The 21,119-nt window shown below is 40.5% G+C and overlaps 1 protein-coding gene across 6 annotated transcripts in view; it reads right to left on the reverse strand.

Moving 5' to 3' along the window:
• Positions 1 to 1,191: 1,191 nt before the first annotated feature.
• Positions 1,192 to 21,119, reverse strand: part of LOC105478180 (NHS actin remodeling regulator) — a 366,659-nt gene continuing 346,731 nt past the window's right edge. For 3 of the 6 annotated variants that reach the window (XM_011735242.2, XM_011735244.3, XM_024791673.2), the window contains exons 4-9: positions 18,453 to 18,515; positions 16,209 to 16,401; positions 13,141 to 13,272; positions 9,222 to 12,203; positions 8,794 to 8,920; positions 1,192 to 5,329 (exon numbers count right to left, since the gene is read on the reverse strand). In XM_011735242.2, coding sequence (XP_011733544.1) covers positions 4,723 to 5,329; positions 8,794 to 8,920; positions 9,222 to 12,203; positions 13,141 to 13,272; positions 16,209 to 16,401; positions 18,453 to 18,515 — 4,104 coding nt within the window. In that variant the 3' untranslated portion in view covers positions 1,192 to 4,722. Of the gene's footprint in view, positions 5,330 to 8,793; positions 8,921 to 9,221; positions 12,204 to 13,140; positions 13,273 to 16,208; positions 16,402 to 17,612; positions 18,353 to 18,452; positions 18,516 to 21,119 lie in introns of those variants that run through there. The other 3 variants (XM_011735243.2, XM_011735245.3, XM_011735246.3) reach the window with 2 other exon arrangements.

Raw genomic sequence — 21,119 nt, forward strand, 5'->3', positions numbered from 1 at the left:
GAAAATGGAGGTTAGACCTTTCAGAGACTCGCGAGCCTCTCGCGCTGAGGGTGGTTTCTGCGGCTGCGCAGGAGGCTGGCGCGCATGCGCAACCCTTCCAGTGGTGGTGTAGTTAGGGACGTGGTGTCCCCACTTCGTTGTTGGGGTGTCCGAAGCTTTTTTTTTTTTAATGTGATCCCGCCCCTCCCCCACGCCCTGTGACGCACCAGAGACGTCGACGTAAACTGGGTTTCCTGGACGCACGCCAGTGATTGACTTGGAATGAGGAGAGGGGCGGGGCCTTAGCAGTTGCCCTAGCCGGGTCTGGGAGGAAGGGCGAGGGAGGCGGAGTAGGGGACAAGATAATTCCAGTCTCCAACACCCAGAAGTTGTACTGGGGAACTAACACAGACCTTGAAGGCAGATTTACTGGATTGGATCCCCAGCTCCAACACAGTCTTTCTATGGCCTTAGGCAAACCATGTAACCGCTTTGTGCTTCAGTTTCCCCATCTGTAAAATGGGTATAATATGGGGATTACATGAGTTAATGTATGCAAAGCACTTAGATCAGTACCTGGCATAGAATTTTGCTATTGTAATAAAGGCTATGTGACATCATCTAGTGGCATATAGTCTTACATATATCGAGGCTGCTCATCTTGGGAAGGAGACACAGTCTGAATAATTATCAGAAGCAAAGCAGGCAGATATTTCAAAGTAAAGCTATACATCTTTTCTTGGCCCAGAGAGGGGCCAAGAAAAGAAAGTATACTTTGTAGTAAACTACAAAGAAAGTATACTGGACGTTGGAAATTCTTTTTCCTCTCAAATACGAAGCTAGATTAGAGTCCGTTATAGATATGGTATATGTTATTTTTTTATTTTTGTTTTTGAGACGGAGTTTCACTCTTGTTGCCCAGGCTGCAGTGCAGTGGTGCGATCTCGGCTCACTACAACCTCCGCCTCCTGGGTTCAAGCGATTTTCCTGCCTGAGCCTCCAGAGTAGCTGGGATTACAGGCGTCTGCCACCATGCCCAGCTAATTTTTGTATTTTTAGTAGAGACGGGTTTCACTATGTCGGACAGGCTGGTCTATGTTCTTTTTGTTCCTACTTTTGCCATAATAGATCCTGCCCTTATGTCCTGTTGCCTGTAAAACACTTGTGAAGCCCAAGAAATCAATTACGTAACAGTGAAGAGAAAAAACGATTGTTTAATTGCAGTCACGTTTATTTGCAGTTTCTATACACACTTTCTAGGTAATCAAACTTTTCTGATACATTTTTTTGAGAGGGGTTCACAATGAAACTGTCACCGTTTTTACTAAAAATAAATACAAGACTTAAAGTGTTGCACAGCTCTAAAATATACAAAGGCTTGGATTGAATGTAAACGTTGAAAACATCTTACAAAAGAAACCATCTTTGCAGCAATTTAAAAAGTTCATATTTACAAATATTACAAAAATACAAAATGGATGCAAGTCCATAAACCATTGTCGTTTCGGCCAGCATGAACTGGTTCTAGTACCAAAATAGTTACACTGTAACCTTCTTCATAGTTTTAAATCTTTATTACCATCTAGTTCTCTACGTGCCACCACTGCAGCAAATGTACTCACTCACTGACCTTTGGCAAGAGCAAACAGCATGTTTTGTTTGCTACAACTAGTCCATGTCCTCTACTTAGCCAAAAACAAAACAAAATAACAACAACAAAATAAAAGTAGAATTTTTTAAAAATGAAAAAAAAATTCCCCTACACAACATAGATATGTTGTATAAACATAAAAGAACAAAAAATCGCATCAGTGCAAACAACAGAAGAAAAGTTCGGATTGATGTTCTTCACAATACCTAACGTGTGTACCCTGCTTCAAGACGGCAGTGATGTTAAAGACAGCCCTAAATCTTGGTCTTGTTTGCTATGTAATCAAGTCATGTAGAATATTCCAGATTATTAAGGAACTTCCTGCTTTTTCTTCTCAGTTTGTAACTCAATACTCTTTTCCACAGTGAATTTTTAAATCCATCTTTATTTGGGTTTTTTTAAATCTATGAAATATAAAATAGAGAAACTCTGTTATAGATTTTTAGAGTAAACAAAATAAGTAAAACTATATTATAAGGGTTAGTTCTGTGATCATTACATATAGAAGGTATCTTATTGCCTCACAATTCAAGTCAATATGTATTTTAAAAAATATATGGTACCATTACTTAAATTAATGTCAATAATAAAAAGGTGACATTTTTATTAAAGCCAATTCATGTATTTTCTATTCAAGATTTAGAATCACTTTTAAAGCCCACATACCTTTCTTCACGCTTAAAAAACCCCTAACTACACAAAAGCCATACTGCAAACGAACTGCTTTTATGAAATTACAAAAGATCACCTACTGTGACTGGAAATGATGGTTTCTTATCGCATTTGCCTAAAAATTTTATTTTTAAAACTTTGCAAAGTGTACTTTTCAAATCATGAGACAGATTTATTCATATTCCCATGTGGTGTCAAACCATGCTGGTTTTCTTAATTGATGGGTTCCAATGAGAAATGATGGTCCATTTTATTCAAACCCTAAAACATTTTTCTTTTAAGAAAAAGTGTAACACTTTGTAAATGTTCAAACCCTTTACCAGGTAGCTTATCTATCCCCAGTGTGTGTGTGTGCACACACACACTCACACTCGCACACACACATACACACTCTCTCTGACTCTCCCTCTTCTTATACCCCTCCACCCCCAGCACCCATTTTACATACAAGGATGACAAGAAATTTAGTAACACAGTTTGTTAGTGAAAACAAATAGTAGAAGAAGCCAGACATTATTTTTTCTTTCCAAACAAACAAAACAACAGCAATCAGATTATCCATTCTTAGCCTGTAGCAGTTTAGAAATCATTTCTATTGAAAGACAGTATCTTCTTAGACCAGGCTTCCTCCTTCATTTTGCATGAATTATTCCAAAACGCAAACCCCCTTCCACACCTCCTACTTTCCCAACTACCACTTGCATAAGCTTAAAGCCAGCAGCTTGTCAATTTCTTGGTAACCTTGGTATGTTCTATCATTCTAATCACATTCTAGTCTTTTATAAGTCAGATCCCTTCTTAATTCTCTCTACGTTCTACCTCTCCCATTCAAAACCTATTCTAGCTGCTTGTATTTCTGACACAAGATTCCAAACATTAGTATCAGTTCATGTTAAAATCAGAGGTGTAAAAACCATTTGCAGATTTTAACTTGTAACTACATTTTTTTCAGTTTTAAGACAAGAAAATTCAAGTAATTTCAAGTAATTCAGCTTGTTTCCCTGCCTTTATTTTATCAGAGCACCTGCCCTGACATTTCCTCTCCCACCCACCACCCTCCCCTTTTGCCATCAAGCAGACACTATAGTAAAACCAGACAAAAACTCAGTTGTATGTAGTATTGTGAACCAGAGCTGTTCCCCATTCCCAGTTTAACAATGAATATAAATAATGCATATACACATACCTATTTTCCAACTACGTTGTTCACAGTGTCATTTCTGTTAATTTTTAGGTAGCATGAATCTCATCAGCACAGAGAGAAAGCTTCACTGAAAACTCATTACAGGTACTTACTGATTAATCAATAGCTCTGTGGCATGCTTAGGTTTTATTTTTGTTAGTTTAAGAACGTGGAGCTAATTTCTAAACTCTTTAAGGAGTTTAACGATTATAGTCATTAGTTATGACTGTTTATGTCCCCAGTAGCCTAATATAAAACATAACCTAAAATTAACTACTGTTTTCCCTACTCATTCTCTTTAAAGCAATCCATTGAAAAAATTAAAATCTAAAGGACACTGTCAGATGCTGTTGTTCAGGGCTTTGTGTTGAGAATGATGACTTCTCTCATTGATTAAAAAAAAAAATCAAAAGCATGCTTTTCATTCTGTCCAAATTACCACACAACAAATCACAGCCATGGGTTGCTATTAGCTTGTTTGGTGCTGCAATTTGTCACAAACATGATTAGATCTGAATTCATTATTTTAAATTATTCATATTTCAGTATATGACCTCAAGATTTCCTTTAGTTCACCAGTTTAAAATTCATATTTGAGGTTTACCACTCAGAAATCATATTGGTGGACATTTAAATATGGCATTTGATATGAAAATGGTATTCACAGAATACAGTTATTACATTTTATTTTTGTGTATTCTATAAACAGTTGGTGTGCAGTAGATAATTGACCACATGTCCACTCATCATTGATAAATCTATTTACACATTTTTATCAAAAATATGGTATTTACATATGTGTAGTTCTTTCTTCTAAATTTTGCTTTAGTTTAATGTAAAAAAATACCAAACCTCCAGAGTAATTTCATCTTCTTAAAGAATAATGACAGTGAGGGCTTTATTTTCTGAATAGGCAGCTCTGGGAAAACGTTTTCTAGGTGTCATGAAAATTAGACATTTTTGTATCCTCTATTTTTGCAAGGAAGGAGATTGCGTAAATCAAACTATGCTAAAGAAAAACATGAAAGACTGCAGCTACTTAAAACATGGAAACTAATCAAGAATGTCTAAACCACTTTCTGTTTACCCAGCACATACTGTATTTAGAAATTCATTCATTGCTTAGCAGTGATGCTACCCCATTAAGTTGAGACTTTTCCCAAGTCCTCTATTCTGTTCCTTCATCCTCATGTGAGTAAGGGTTTTGGCCTTTGCCAGGCAGCCTGGTACAGGCACTCTATGTTGAACTCTGGGAGGAACGGTCGTCATGTGGGCTTCCGTCAGAATTTTCCGTCTCTCCCTCGGAGATCGCCTGCATGGGCGTGTTGTACAGCCGGCAGCGGACACTGTAGCGACTGCTGCTGGCTGCAGGAGGGGCCCGAGAACGTCCAACCCTTGCTGATGCTGAGGTGGCAAAGCTCTTCGAGGAAAAGCCTTCTGCATTAACTCGTGGGGAGCATGGAGAGAGTGGGGACAATGCTTCAGTCCCTTGTGACCCCTGATGGGCATCATCAGTGCTCTGAGGGGACTCTGTTGTGAGCTCCCCAGGAGGTTTGGGCAGGATGGGACTCTTCAGGATCTCAGTGGCAGACATGCGGTAACTGGAATCTGAGCGGCTGCCTTTCTTGAGCAGTAACAGCTTAAACTCTTCATTGGATGTGTTGGACTTTTTGGCATTTCGGTATATGAGACCAGGAGACCTCTGGCTGTTTGGGGTTGTCACACTGCTGCTGGGTGAAGTGATGGAATTGGCGCTGCTGCTGCTACTGCCAAGAGGAACTCTCGATTTGCTTCGAACAGACATGTCCCCGGAATCTTTTCTTCCCAGTACTTTCCTCTTGGATCTTTGAGAAAAGGAGAAAATGGGGCAAACATCTCAGTCCACGTTTTTATGAAACTGAATTATTCAGTTGTATTCACATATCTGTTTAAAATGCATTTTGAGCCTGTCCTATATGATAGGATACTAAGCATTAGGGCTATAGAGATGAAAAATAAGATATGTTCCTTGTCCTTGTAGCACCCACAATCTGAGAGAAATTCTCTGATAACCAGTGGACACAAATTAGGTCCTAGAGATGATCATTTCAGATAATGGCTAATGTGGAGGCTAGAGGTTCTAGAGGATACTCTGTAAAAGTTTAAGAAACTATACTGCTAACTGCCGGGTGCGTTGGCTCACACGTGTAATCCCAGCCCTTTGGTAGGCTGAGATGGGCAGATCACTTGAGGTCAGGAGTTCGAGACCATCCTGGCCAACATGGTGAAACCCCATCTCTACTAAAAATACAAAAATTAGCCAGGCATGGTGGCGCATGCCTGTAATCCCAGCTACTCAGGAAGCTGAGGCAGGAAAATCGAATGGCTTGAACCCGGGAGGCGGAGGTTGCAGTAAACCGAGATCATGCCATTGCACTCCAGCAGCCTGGGCGACAGAGCAAGACTGTCTCAAAAAAAAAAAAAAAAAAAAAAAAAAAAAAAAAAAAAAAAAAGAAAAGGAAAGGAAAGGAAAAAGAAACTATACTGCTAAGTAAACTATATTTCTGCTTCCAGGGGGTGAAAGACTATCCCTTTTTCTTATTAACTCTGTCTCTGTAACACAGATGAAATGATCTGATGTCTGGGATTGGCTTCCAGATGATACCAGAGAAAGCAAGTGGATGGAGGTGTGGGTGGGATAGGATTGGCCCTAGTTTGACAGTTGATAATCCTGGGTGATGGTTATGTCAGCAAACATTATACTATTCTACCTTTTAAAATCCCTCCATATAAAAAGATAATTAAATGACGTTTTAAGTCAATTCATCTTGGGCTGCAAATATCATTTCCTATAGCTTCGTAAGAGCATCAAGAGCATATTAAGCAGTAAGCCAGCTCTCTGTGAGGAATTGAAATCCCAGAGCATCTCTGAAGCTCTTAAAGCTTTGTATACTGTAAGCTCTCAAGAAAACAAAATAATTCTTTTTGCTGTGATGTAAATAAACAAGTAAATAGATAAATAAGTAAACCCTGCACAAATGCAAGTCTAAGATTACCAACCTGAATACATCTATTGAACCTTGATACCCATCATCATATTATTGATTTTCTTTGGTAAATCAGCAGGCATAAATTTGTGGATCTTCAGTATGACTCAGTTCATTGATAAGCATTGGCAGCATGCACTTTCATCAACTTAAAGATTCATACGGTAGAGAAAATGTGAGTTTCACAAGTGTAGATCTGCTTGATTTTGGTTCACAGAAACCTCTGTGGTTGATATCTTGTATATGCCAGTGTCTGGCACTCCACTAAGTTAGGGCTTTCAAACTAACATTAGCTTTTAGCACCTACCATATTCTAGACACACAAAAAAAGTTATCATCAGAATCAAATACGTGAGCTATAGGCATTCCCATGTGCAATAAGGGAATAGGTCCAGAGGTTTCAACTTACTCAAGACTGGCTAGGAAGTGGCAGAGTTGGGATTCAAATCCAGGTCTTTCTGACCCCACTATTTACATCCTGTCCACTATTCCACAAACTTGCATTTGGTCCTTTGGGAGTAACTTTTTAACTTACATAGCTTTTTAACTTACATAGCAGTTTAGTAATTTTTCCTAGGATTGGAGATAAAGTGTGGGGGTGATAGAAATATAATTAGAACTTAGACTAGGCACAGGGGTGAAGGAAAAGAAACTAATGGTTCTTCACTCTCTGAGTAGAGAAGTATGCCTGCTAAGGTATGCACAGAAGGTGTTTCTGATTGGCTCTGTTTAAAACAATTGTTGAACAGCAGTACTCCTTCTTTATGAGAGAACCACATCAACAGAAACCAGAAATTCCTATTAAAAAGTAGAACGCGGTGGCTCAAGCCTGTAATCCCAGCACTTTGGGAGGCTGAGACGGGCGGATCACAAGGTCAGGAGATTGAGACCATCCTGGCTAACACGGTGAAACCCCGTCTCTACTAAAAAAAATACAAAAAACTAGCCGGGCGAGGTGGCGGGCGCCTGTAGTCCCAGCTACTCAGGAGGCTGAGGCAGGAGAATGGTGTGAACCGGGGAGGTGGAGCTTGCAGTGTGCCGAGATGGTGCCACTGCACTCCAGCCTGGGCGACAGAGCGAGACTCCGTCTCAAAAAAAAAAAAAAAGTAGAATTCCAGGAGAAAAAGATTGTAAGCTGCTTGCAGTGAATTTGTTTCAAAAATGATAACTTTATGAGGTAGAAAAGACAATCCCCAAGTTGTATTTCTTGGGAGTTTCATCTAGGTTCCCGAGGTCTAAGAAGACAGTCGTGTTTGTGAAAGGAGGAGGCACGGCACATCATGATTGGCTAGCTCAGTTGGATGTAGGTTAGGTGTCCAAGGGCTAGTCCCTGCTCTGTTCTTTGGTCATCAGCTACAAGGAATATTTTTTGCAAATATGGACCACGGATCACAAGGGCTTATGGGGGCAGACGAGGAAGTATGCCTTTGCAGCATGGACACAACACTGTCCTGGAAAAGCAAACCAAAGGACCTGTATTCATGGAATATGGACATTAATTTTGGAGATGAAGGCCAGTACTATTAAAGAAATTTAAGTTCTAAGAAGAAAGAAAAACAGACAGCAAATATTACTTGTTCTGAGTTATAAAATGGACAGGAACATGTATTGTCTTTTCTCAAACTTGAGACTCTGTTTTGTGAATCAACTTTGTGTGTGTGTGTGTGTGTGTGTGTTTGTGTGTGTTCTCTAAGTTTTATTTTATTTTTAAATTGACAAATAATTGTATATAGTTACAGGGTACAATGTGAGTTTTTTATTTTTTATTTCAATAGGTTTTGGGGGAAGAGGTGGTATTTGGTTACATAAATAAGTTCTTCAGTGGTGATTTCTGAGATTTTGGTGTATCCATGGTGAATCAACTTCTGTTTGTCTCTGCTGGAGTATGACTACAGCTTTGATCATATTTTTTAGGTTCAAGAAAATATTTAAAAGTCAGAGATCACACTAGAGTTTGAGCTTTCACTCCAGGTCAGTTAACCACAGATTGTTTTCACATAAAAGCTTGTTCCAGAATGTCTTTTCCTGGGGAAAAATAAAGCCACTCTTACGAAAGTCTCTCAATAGAGGTCTATCAAACTCTATATAAAGATCCTATTTCCCAACTTGCATATCAGTCTATCAACTTGATTTGGAAAAATTATTCTTTGCTTGCTTTTGTTTTTGCTGAATGTATTACAATTACGAAAACCTTTCCCGTATTTGCATTTGTGAGAAGTACCTGAAAGGGCAAAACCTTTGTTGTACCTTTTGTTTTGGGGGACTTGGTAATGTTGCCTCACCTGTGAATGACTGCAAATAAATCCTCAGTTGTTCGAGGTTTGTTTGGGGACACGAACACACCCTCTGCTTCAGCTTGGGAGTCTTCACTAAGTGGTGAAATGATGGAGTCATCACTCGGTGATGATTCTTAAAATAAGAACAGAAGAATCTTTAAGAGGAAGTTACCCAGCACATTACTGTACTTCACTGACTCAGGGAACAAACAAACAGAAATTACCTTGCTGCCATTTTTTAAAAATGAGAGAGATACTTGTCAAAGCTTACTCACCCAGTAACAAAAGATTTTATCTCAATTGTTTTAATAAGTGCAAAGAAAGAGTGGAGAGAAACCAACACCCAGCTGTACCGTATTATTGGGAACATAAGAAAAAATTCCAGGAAGTGCCATGAGACACATTTCCTTTATGACAAGTTATCAGTGACTGACCTTTCAATGAAGCCTCATCCACATTTCCTTGGGTCTCCTCTGCTTTGCTGTTATCAGAGGCACTTTTGGCTGAAATACCTGAAGCAATATTTTCCTGCTTGGAACATTTTTCAGGGAATGAATTTACAGGTGTTATCTCCAATTCATAGCTGATAGTACCAGGCACTTTGTCGTGGTGGCGGCTCATAATAAATTGATGCTTAAGTTGATTGCTTACAGCTGTTGCTCTAGTTGGTGAGTTTGACTGAGATGTGATTACATCCACAGATTCAGGTTGTGCAACTTCCTCCCCACCTGCAGAGTGTGCCTTCTGTACCTGTTCTAGGGTTTCATCTGGACCAGCTCCATATTGTATTATTTTACCATCCAAATCATTTGGGCGGGCAGCAGAGACCCTTTGAAATCCTTCTGTGGGAAATGCACAGTTTTTGGATGGTGTGTTTTCTGCAATAGGCTCAGTCTCTGTATGCACTTGGTCTTTTGTGACATTTGAATCTAGAAGACTGCTACCAGCTGAGGTTATAGTTTCTGGATCGCAGCGATTCTTCACATCAAAAGTAGGATTTTTTTCTAAATGTAGTTTAGCTGGTCCTATCTCAACTGCAGAAGAGTCTAAAAAGGACAGTATGGTGTCTTCAGTGGAGTACTGACGAGATACTGATTTATTTGCTGTATGCGGCCTAATCTTACCCGGAGACAAGGCAGCCGTTGTGAGTGTGCTTTCCTCTAAATAAGGGAGATCTGTATTATTTTCTTCTTTTTGCTTAACTTCTTCAGACTTGTTAATGGACCTAAGGTTAACAGATTTCAGGATCGTTGGTGTAATTGCAAGGGACGGTGGAGGATTTGACCTCAGTGTTTCTCCTACTGTGTTCTGCTTATTATGAGTAAAAACATGCAATGGATGACGGTGGTGGAATGGTTTGTTCAAGACATTATGAAGAGCACTTAGATCAAGATGGGTAGGAGGTATAATTGGAAGTTCAAGGTCTTTACTCAGTGATATAGTTCCATCTTTTAAAGAGGGTTGCTGTAGTGAGGATTTTCTTTCTGGGACTTTAGGTTTTCTTTTGCTACCTCCGGGAGACAATGGACCTGAAAAGAAAGCTGTAGGGAAAGAGGATGTTGGCGTTTCAGACTGGCTTGAGTAGCCACTTGATGGAGATGCCAAGCCAGCCAGCTTTTCTGGTGAAGCCAGTTTAAACTCATTGTCAACAGAAGGAAGAGATGGGGTAGTGGCTCTTGATTCTGATTGCGATGTTTGGGATTCAGAGCTCTCTGGAGATTTGATGCATTCAATGACTGTGGTACCCGTAGCGGTGCTTGAATTAGATAGAGATCTATAAGGATCATTTGTTTTCAAGTCATTTAGGAGCCAGAGGTCTGCATAGTGTGTGGATTCGGCACCTTCATCTTTGAATGGTGGGATATCCGAAGTGTCTAACTGAGGTTCCTTAATGTCATGTTCACTCTGGTTTATCCAAGAAGGTTCCTGCTTGGTGGGAAGACTGGCATTTTCCATTCGAGAAGGCGTGTTGGCGAAATCAAGAGGCAGCTTCATTTCCCTGGAACTGTGAGGCAGGTGCTGACCACTGCTTATCTTTGGTTCTTTCTTCTCAGAAATATCTGCGTTTCCATCAGACTTCCTCAATGATGAGCTACGTTTAGGTGGAGTCGGCTTTGCCTTTGGTTTCCTGAAAGAGATGCTTGGTCTTCCCTGCCTCTTGTGGTCTAAGTAGTCCTGCCAGGCACAATCTGGAAGACCAGGGGAAGCCCCTACACCCTGGCCATTCTCTGGGCCCAGGGCTGCATAGTGACAGACATAGCTCTTACTACCTTTGAGACCACAGTCAAAGTGCATGGACGTATAGTATCCTTCTGTGTCTACTGAAAAGTGAGAGCTAGTGTCCGCTTTGTCTGATGGAGACTTTTCCAGAAAGCTGTCATAAGTGGCCACGCTTGTGAAGCTTGGGCAGCCCAGGCTGTCTGCCTTGGGACGCTCAGGACTAAAATCCTGGCGGCAGGAGGCATCATGGTGGTGGTGCAGGTAATTCCACTCACTGTCACTTGTGTTGCTGTTGTTGGGATCATCCAGCAGGTCTACAACAGTGGAGGTAAAGGAGTTTGCCCGATGGCCTCTCACTTTATCCAAGTGGTCATTGTATTGTTCTGTCATGAAAACACTGGCATCCTCATTAGCATGAGGGGCTGTGTTTAGTGACAACTCCGAGTCACAGTGCGAAGAGCCAGTAAGTGGAGGAGAAGCTGCAGGAGGGATGGTTTCTGAGGTCTGCGAGGGGCATGTGGAGCTGCTTCCACTCCAGTTGCCACTGGATGACTGGTGGTCATCTTTCTGGTCCATGTGGCTGCTAAGGAGGACACCAGCCGTGGAGATGCAGTGGATGGGGCTCCCAAACGTGTCTGAGTTGGAGGAGATGTCACAGCTGCCGGAGTCAGCAGCCATTCGGGACAGACGTGACCTTCCCCTCTCACTTAATTTGTGCTGGGGGCTGTGGAGATGTTGAGAGCAGGCTAGGCCCAAAGTAGGCTGGTGGTCCTGGGCACTCGGGCTGCTTGGAGCCTCACTGCAATCATTAGGGGTTCTTTCATGGTCACCCACAAAAGACTCTCCCTCTTCATATGCTGAGGGTTTAGCACCAACTTTGAGCTCAGCATCCCCACCTCTATTACCTTCCCGGGGAAGGCTCCGAGATCTTGTGCGGCTGCTCGCTGCAGGAGTAAACATGGTGTCACCTTTGTCTGCTAGGGCAGAAATGTTGCCAGCAGAATGAGAAAGGGAAGCTGCAATGCTTTGACCCCTTTGAGCTCTGATTCTCCTTCTGGATGGGGCAGCAATCAGAATATCCTCGGTTTGGCACTCAGAGTCCCTGGTTCCGGATCTCCTATTGACAGTGTTGGAGGGGTCTGGGTTTGTGTGCACAATCACATTCCTTTCCCTGGCCACTGGTGATTCATCAGAATCTAGGGCACATGGAAAGCACAGTGAGATATTTTCTATATCAGCAGACCAACAGACATTCTGAGCTATGTCTGCAGATCTGTGGGCTGGCAGGTTAGAGCTGTTTTTTTTTTTTTTTTTCTTTAATAGAAAAAAAACCACATAGAATTAGGAGAGAGTTAAAATGCTTTAGGGTGTATATACATGTCCCCCTCATATATGTATATATACATACCAAGAGAAGATATGCTTTTATGTCTTTTGTGAATTTTCCCTCTCTTCACTATCACATAAATTTGCCACAATAAGTGACTACTTTTAAAAACTAAAGTACATTTTATCTTTTTGGCCACTACTCTTCATTTTTATTTTGTAATATAAACATGATGAAATAAAAATCATAGCTCTCATTATTAGAAATAAAAGTCTTATTTACAAGAGATGCTACCCTGATAATTTTTAAAAACTCGTAGGCAGAGATATTTTAAATGCACTAAACAGAAAAATTGTCACCAAAGGTATCATATTATCAATATTCAATATTTCATTGCATATGCCTGAAATTTACCTTCTAAAATAATTAATGACATGAAAGTATATCTCTCTTAAATTAAGTTACAATTTTCCAAAAAGAAAACTTTCATTTACTCCTGCTACTTTTTATTCACAATTTCCACTTTAATAAAACTTTCAAAAATCAGCTAAGTATTACATTTCAGCCATAAGACCTGAATGTATATGCCTAAATCTATAAGGTCAAACCTTCACAGTCAAGAACACAGAGTTAAAAAGTAATACCACCTGGCTTGCTGAATACAGAACAAATACACACCATTTTAAAACCTCTACAAGTTAAAATGTTTAATCATTTTTCTGTTTCATCTATTTCTTCTGTTTAATCTCCCTATCATCTATACTAGGCGGAGGAATGTTAACCATTAACATTTTTTGATATCACACCTATTTCTTGTTGAACTCTTCTGGGAATACCCGAGATGGTTTTCCTCCTCCTCAATTTTCGTCTCCGCTGTAGTACCGATTGTGAATGAACCAGAGAGCAGCGTATACTAGCCTCTCTGTCAAAGCCAACTCCTGCAACCCACAAATAGGTCTCATTAGCTTTAGAAATGGCAAACAAATTTTCATTTACTTGGAACACAGTGATATTAATTGACAGGAAGTAAGGAAAGAGTTTGGGTTAAGCCTGTGAATGAATATAAGGGAGCTGTTATTCAGCTCTTATTTAAATTATGCTGCAGTACATTAAGCTTTACTTCTAAATGCAGCTCTCCACAACAGCTTGCACTGCCAACTAAAACAAGCAAAGAAGAAAAATCAAAAGAAAGAGAAGGGAAAAAGACATCCAAAAAATCCCTCTCACACAGAAATGGCTCCTTAAGGATTTATAACCTTTAGTTACTACTATTTACTGATCTATTTCTGGGCTCTTTGAAGCTGATACCTTTGCATAGGAAATTAGCAACCAGGATGCTAACCTGAATTAGCTCAGCTAACATATCCTGACCCATTTCTTCATTAAAAGCCATCTTTGTGAGGTTTTGTTCCCTCCATCTCTTATGGTCCAAACCTTCTCCCATTCCCCACGTGCGCGCGCGCGCGCACACACACACACACACACACACACACACACACATCTCTTGCTGTGAAGAAACTCAACAGTCTAAGGATTTGTTTTTTTAAATCATCACCCAACTCTGTCTACTTTCTTCTGTTTACTAAACTCAGTGCTTTGTGGTTTAGCATGAGATGTCTTTTCAATATAAAATAAACATACAAGGCAGTTCCCAGTTCTGCACTTAAATGGATCCACTTTCTATACCAACTATAAATCTGGAATTCCCAGTCTTTATGCCATAGGTTTGTTTTTGTAAACACAGAGGGCAAACCATGGTGCTTGTTAGTTTCTCTCTCCATAATCACATTATCAGCATTACATGCAGTCCCATCACAACTAGAATGATGAGAGGGGAGGTGAGGAACTCAAACCCTTGCCTGCACCATGGATTTTTCAGAGTGAACTTTGCCTCAGAAAGCCACGATGCCGTGCTTTGGAATTTGGTCACCTCATCATTTATCCTGATTGTTAAGCGTGGGGCTGGGTGGTATGTCAAGTCTTGGTTCAGCTGTATAATGAAAGAGTTGAGTTCTGTTTAACATCACAGTGCCAACAGTTTCTAGAACTCACTTTGAAAAATCTGTATGAGATATCATATGATGAATAATTACAATATTATTGGAGAATTCTTACTAATGGAATCTTTCTTAGTTCCAACCCAAAATTAAAATCCTTCATTCTGATCTTAGTAATTGTAGAATGCATTATATATAGACACAGACATTTTGTGTTATGTGGACATCATTAACAATGTTCTCATTAAAGCTCTTGAAATCAACATCTAATATAAGTTTTAATCAGAGAGTTCCTGAAATAAAGCAGAAGGAAAAAGTGTCCCTTTCCCTCAATCATAAAATAATGGCCCATAATCATAGCACTAAATTTGAAAACGAGATTTTACTTACAGTGCCATGAAAAAAGCACGTGCTGCTAATAATCAGAGGTTTCCAGAACCGAAAATTAGCTTAAGAGGGTGCCAAAATGATCCATTTTGGCAGCTGAACTCCCCTAATACATCCCGTTTAGATTGTGGAGATCAGATAGGGGCATAGCTTTAGAATAATTTATCTTACAAGTTTAATAGGTCATCAGGAAAATTAACTCCCAACTCACCACAGGCCCATGAACTAGGACTCCTTTTTCTCAGGAAAAAAATAATATCAGCACTTTGGGAGGCCGAGACGGGCGGATCACGAGGTCAGGAGATTGAGACCATCCTGGCTAACACGGTGAAACTCCGTCTCTACTAAAAAATACAAAAACTAGCCGGGCGAGGTGGCGGGCGCCTGTAGTCCCAGCTACTCGGGAGGCTGAGGCAGGAGAATGGCGTAAACCTGGGAGGCGGAGCTTGCAGTGAGCGAGATCAGGCCACTGCACTCCAGCCTGGGCGACAGAGCGAGACTCCGTCTCAAAAAAAAAAAATAATAATAATAATAATATCTGTCCCAGATGTCTGGTCCATTTGCTTCCCCACTTTATTTGAGAGAAATCTGAGTGGGGTTAATAATAGCTGTGTGCAACATGCATCTCAAGTGACATGCAATATTTAGTCACATAGTACCAATATGCAAATCAGTCATAACATGGCTGTTTTGAAATTTTCAATATACAAATAAGTTAAAATGTAACTATTAGAGATGTAAGAAAGCCCAATGGATAGACCATTTAATTTATGTCTTTGAAAGTTAGAATATTTTATAACATGATTTTACTTACAACTAAGTTTACCAGATCCAATTGTGGAATTTACAACTGCTGCCAATAAATTTTTCAGAAAGGTCTGGCTGTGCTTCCATTCTATCTAGACTAATATTCACACTCTCAGTACACAGGAGGAGGAAAAAAGAGAGTGAAAGGAAGACAGCCTTGCTGGTTTTAAAATAGAATTCAGCCTTCATCTATGTATCCATGTATTTTTAGGTCAAAAATCCCCCAAATCAATACAGAAGTCTTAACAGTCTTTTAAAAAAAGCCTACCTTCATCCAAGGAAGCATGAAAACAGATTTTCTAGTTGGCCTACAGGACCATTACTTGCAGTTTGAGAAGCCTGGGTTTGCTGTTTTCTTTCTTGCAGTGCCACACATCATTATCATATGATTAATCACTGCCGCCTTCTCCATTATTTCAGTCAGCTATGGCCAAAGAGCTATTTGGTGATTTTTTTCAAAAAGAAACTGTCCATAATTTACATAACAAGTGGCCCAGTGGAAAACATGTAAATTGATGTTCAAAACCTGACAAAAGCATATCGAACATCCTCTGGGTTTGTATTTTGATGAAAAAGGCATTACTTGTTTACAAAATGGTATTCTTAGCAGCACAGATTTTGAACATATTTCGTACACAGAATATTCTGACCCGTCTGCCCCTAAGAAAAAGCCAGAACGATACCAGTGACATTGATGGGAATAATGCAAGAAGAAATCACTTGGGCATCTTGTTTCATCTTCTCCTCTGGCGTTGGGAGAGGTAGTGCTTTGCTCCAGTTGGTCTGCTTGTCCAGTGTAGAAGGGATATTGTGTATTGGGTTTTTCGGCCTCTGCCCTAACATGACATCTGTATCTTCATCCTCTGGGGGATGGGACTGCAAACAAAGTACAATCAGGTTCAGCCATCATAGATTATACATAAACATACATATAAGGAATTTCCTAGTTTAGAGAAGTAAAAATGAGGTTAGAAATAGGCCCTTAGGACAAAGGAAGAATTCCTAGAAATAGTTAGTAAGCACAACTAATTGCAAGTATTATTTCAATAGTCAAGCAACACAAAAGGAAAGAAATGGGCTAAATAAACATGCTTCTCAGGTTAAATGGAATTAACAGGAGAGACAAGGTAGCCAGAAATCTGCAAACTTTACACCAAAGAAAACTGAGTCTCTATTCCAATGAAAGATCAACTTTTAAGCTCTCTCACCATAAATTTCTATCAAAAGTTTTGAGATCTCTAGATGACTAGGATCAAAGGAAGAAGATGAGTTAGACGCCTGTGAAAAGGTTCAGAAAACCTGGAGTCGGGAGACATTCCAGAACACATACCTGAAGGACAAGCCAACCTAATCTGAGAAGCCACATTAAAACATGAGGAGTTAATTTCACTGCAGGACTATGGCATTTTTAAATAACATTTAGAAAATTCAGTTTCATGAACACTGTATGCACGTGGAAAAGCAAAAGTGAAGAATTTCCCCCCACCAACGATAGTGGAAAATACACATCCTGTTACTGGGGAGAAATATTCCAGTAAGTTTATTTTTCAAATTAGGAAAGGTAAAACAGTCCTAGTTTATTTTCTTTTCAGCTTTGTGGTGCGAGACTTTTCCTCCAGCTGTGTAGTTATGGGCTTTGATTTCTATATGACATTGGAAAATTCTCCATCCAAACTTTTGATAAATATCAATATTGTCTAACTTTTATTTCAGGGTTGGGCTCCTAGGCCAGATCATTTAAAAAGCTCCATCCCAGTTTTGATTTCAGGGTTGGGTTTCTAAACTAGATGATTAAAAGACTCAGTTTTTACCACTCAACCTAGTTTTATTTATTTTTTACACAATTTGGAGGAAGGTGGGTATCTGTATAAAATAAATATATTTTGCTCTTATCCCAGTAAGACTTTAATAATATTCTGTCCTAAAATTAGGATCATCAAAAAAATTTTTCCCATCTTTACATTTGGAAGTATCATGCCCTGTTGACTCAGAGGATTTCACCTATTGTCAAACGAACTGTTCTCAAGTCCCCTTAAAGAGCTGATTCCAGAGCCACTTGTCTAAACTCACCCCCGGCATTTACTTACCTTGTCAGAGGTTTCTGCAAATCCCCCAACACACCCAACAGGATATGACTCCCCCCTTGGGAAAAATGTGTTCGTCATGAACGTTTTAGTAAAATATTGCAACCTTCTTTCTCTCTTCAGCTTTTGTGCAGATTCCCAGCGAAGCGAATAGCTCAAATAAAGTTCGAGAACAAAAGACTTTGTTTCCTAGGTAACTTCCAAAAAGAAAATAAGTTTGGTGCATGCAGAGAGAGAGAGAGAGAGAGAGAGAGAGAGAGAGAGAGAGAAACTGATTGAAAGAGAGACAGAGAGAAAGAGGGAGACAAAGAGAGAGAATGAGCACTAGAGGAAAACCCCCCACCACCAGAGGCTTCATTTTGTAGGCGATTCCTTCCTTGAATAACAATGGACTGCAAAGTGTTGAAAGGATAGTGACCTGTCTACAGGCTCTGACCAGCAGCCAAAAGCACTTTTTATTTAATGGTGACAGTACGATCGGCTGCCAGAGAATCCGTTTGTCTTGTTCTCCTTTTTTGATTTGAGAAGCTGAACATTTACAGTTCTGATAAATTAAATATAGGACAAGTTTCCTCTGCCGGACTACAAAGTCCAAGAGTAGTGTTAGGTGATGCAGTTTGCAGAGTGGGGGGCAGTGAATGGGGGAAAAAGGCAAATGGCATGACTGTCTAAGTTATATTACATTTAATTCAAGTTAGGAAAATACCACTTTTTAAATTAATTTTAAAGAAAAACCGTTAGTTAGAAACAAGAAAGTTTTCCATAAAGTTAAAAGAGGGAACAAGGAAGAGTGTCTGGACAGAGTGGGATAGGGCTGTGAAGGAATGTTCTCAGAACCAATACCTTTCTACTCCATGGGGTCATGTGGCAACACTCAGTGGGGGAGGGCGAACGGGTGCTGTTAAACTATGAACATGAAATGCAAAAAAAGAAAAAATTAAAAATGTGCACACAACACACAGTGTATACTGGTTAGGCCAAATCTATGATATTAATGAAAGAATATACTGGGATAACTTTCTTCTTTCCTTCCCTCCTTCCTCCTTCCTTCCCTCCCTCCTTCCTTCCTTCTCCTTATTATTCCTTCCTTCTCCTTATTATTCCTTCCTTCCTTCTCCTTATTATTCCTTCCTCCCTTCCTCCCTTCCCTCCTTCCTTCCCTCTTTCCTTTTCTTCCCTCCTTCCTCCTTCCTTCCCTTCCTTCCCTCCCTCCCTCCTTCTTTCCTTTTTTCTTCTTTCCTTTCTTCTTCCCTTCCTTCTTCCCTTCTTCCTTCCCTTTCTTCCCTTCTTTCTTCCTTCCCTCCTTCATTTCTTCCTTCTTCCTTCCTCTTTCCTTCCTTACTTCCTCCTTCCTTCTTTCCTACCTTCCTTCCTTCTTCCTTTTCTTCCTTCCCTCCTTCCTCCTTCCTTCCTACTTCCTTTTCTTCCTTCCCTCCTTCCTCCTTCCTTCTTCCGTCTTCCTCTTTTCCTCCCTCCTTCCCTCCCTCCTTCCTTCCTTCTTCCTTCCCTCCCTCCCTTCCTTTTTTACTTTCCTCCCTCCTTTTCTTCCTTCCTACTTCCTTTCCTTCCTTCTTCCTTCCTTTTTCCTTCCCTCCTTTCTAATTTCCTTCCTTTCTTTCCTTCCTTTCTTCCTCCCTCCCTCCCTCCCTTTCTTCTTTCCCTCCTTCCTCCTTTCTTCCCTCCTTTCTCCTTCCCTCCCTTCCTTCCTTTCTTCCTTCCCTCCTTGCTTTGTTTTTCCTTCCCTCCCTTCCTTCCCTTCTTCCTTCCTTTTTCCTTCCCTCCCTTCCTTCCTTTCTTCCTTCTCTTCCTTCCTTTTTTCTTCCCTTCCTTTCTCCTTCCCTTTCTTCCTTTCTTCCTTCCTTTTTCCTTCCCTTCCTTTTTCCTTCCCTTCCTTTCTCCTTCCCTTCCTTCCTCTCTTCCTTCTCTTCCTTCCTTTTTCCTTCCCTTCCTTTCTCCTTCCCTTCGTTCTTTCCCTCCTTCCCTCCCTCCCACCTCCCTCCCTCCCTCCTTCCCTTCCTTCCTATCTTTATTTTTTCAGAGGTAGCATAAATAGTGGTTAAGACCACAGACTCTGAAGCTAGACTGTCTGAATTCAAATCCTGCCTCCACCACTTATTTTCTGTGTGGCCAGGGGCAATTCCTCAACCTCTCTAAGGTCAGTTTCCTCATCTGTAGTAATACAGAGAAATAATAGAATTTTCCCTCCAGTGCTGTTTTGAGGATTAAATGAGTAAAGTGTATGTAATATACTTAGAAGAATCCTGGCACTTAATAAGTTCTATACATTAGTGCCGGGTACTACTACAACAATTATTATTATTAATGTACTTACCTTGTAGCTGTGAAATATCTGTGAAAATGTCTTTGCAAACTGTAACTTTGTTATCTTTTAGATTCCAACACCACTTGCTAATTTGGCGAAGAATGAATTATTTGCTTCTGTTGGAGTGATTTTATTTTCCTGTGAACTACTTGAAAGAAAATTCTCTATGTGTAATTTCCTTCTCTAGACTGCTCAAAATTTACTTCTTTCTCCTATTCATAGACCACATTTGCAGACAGGGCCAGTTTCATGAGCGTGTGATCTGTGTAGCATTCCCATAGGGCCCTGCACTCAGAACGCCCCCATGCTTGGTTTCAGGTTGTGCTGTCACTGTTTTGAAATTCTTGAGTAAAGGATTCTTCATTTTCATTTTGCACTGGACCCCACAAATGATATAGCCAGTCCTATTTGGAGAATAATCTGGTAACCAGAATCCCCTCCTCAGGATCTACTGAGAAGGCCACTGAAACTTTTAAAACTCTAAGCCATATCAGCTTTAGATTCAGCTGGGCCTCTATTATAGCACTTATCTTACAGCATGGCTTTAATGGAACAGGAATTGGCCCTGGATGTGTCTATTTCATTTGTTAGATTGCGAATTCCTGGAGGTCAGGGGCCACATTTGATTTGCCTTTCAGTCTTCCATGATCCATCACTGTAAGAACCCATCAAAATATTTGTGCACCCGAATGATATAGTCTCTGTGTGTTTTAGCAGTGATGGGAACCCCAAAGAAAGTAAGGGGCAGCCAGGCACAGTGGCCCATGCCTGTAATCCCAGCACTTTGGGAGCCCAAGACAGGCGGATCACTTGAGGTCAGGAGTTCGAGACCAGCCTGGCCAATATGGTGGAAACTTATCTCTACTAAAAATACAAAATTAGCTGGGCATAGTGGCGCATGCCTGTAATCCCAGCTACTCGGGAGGCTGAGGCAGGAGAATTGCTTGAACCTGGGAGGCAGAGGTTGCAGTGAGCCAAGATCACACCACTGCACTCCAACCTGGGTGACAGAGCAAGACTCTGTCTCAGAGCGGGGGTGGGGGGCGGGGGAGGAAAGTAAGGGGAATGCTGAAGATCTCAGGAGGAAGCAAATTCCTCAGAATCCAAGGGACTTATCATCTTCATGCAAACAGGTGGAAACAAGTAGAGGAAACTGCCAGTGATACTTGCTTCCTCTGACGCTGGGC

The sequence above is a fragment of the Macaca nemestrina genome, chromosome X (genome assembly GCF_043159975.1).
Source record: "Macaca nemestrina isolate mMacNem1 chromosome X, mMacNem.hap1, whole genome shotgun sequence".
Lineage (NCBI taxonomy): Eukaryota > Metazoa > Chordata > Mammalia > Primates > Cercopithecidae > Macaca > Macaca nemestrina.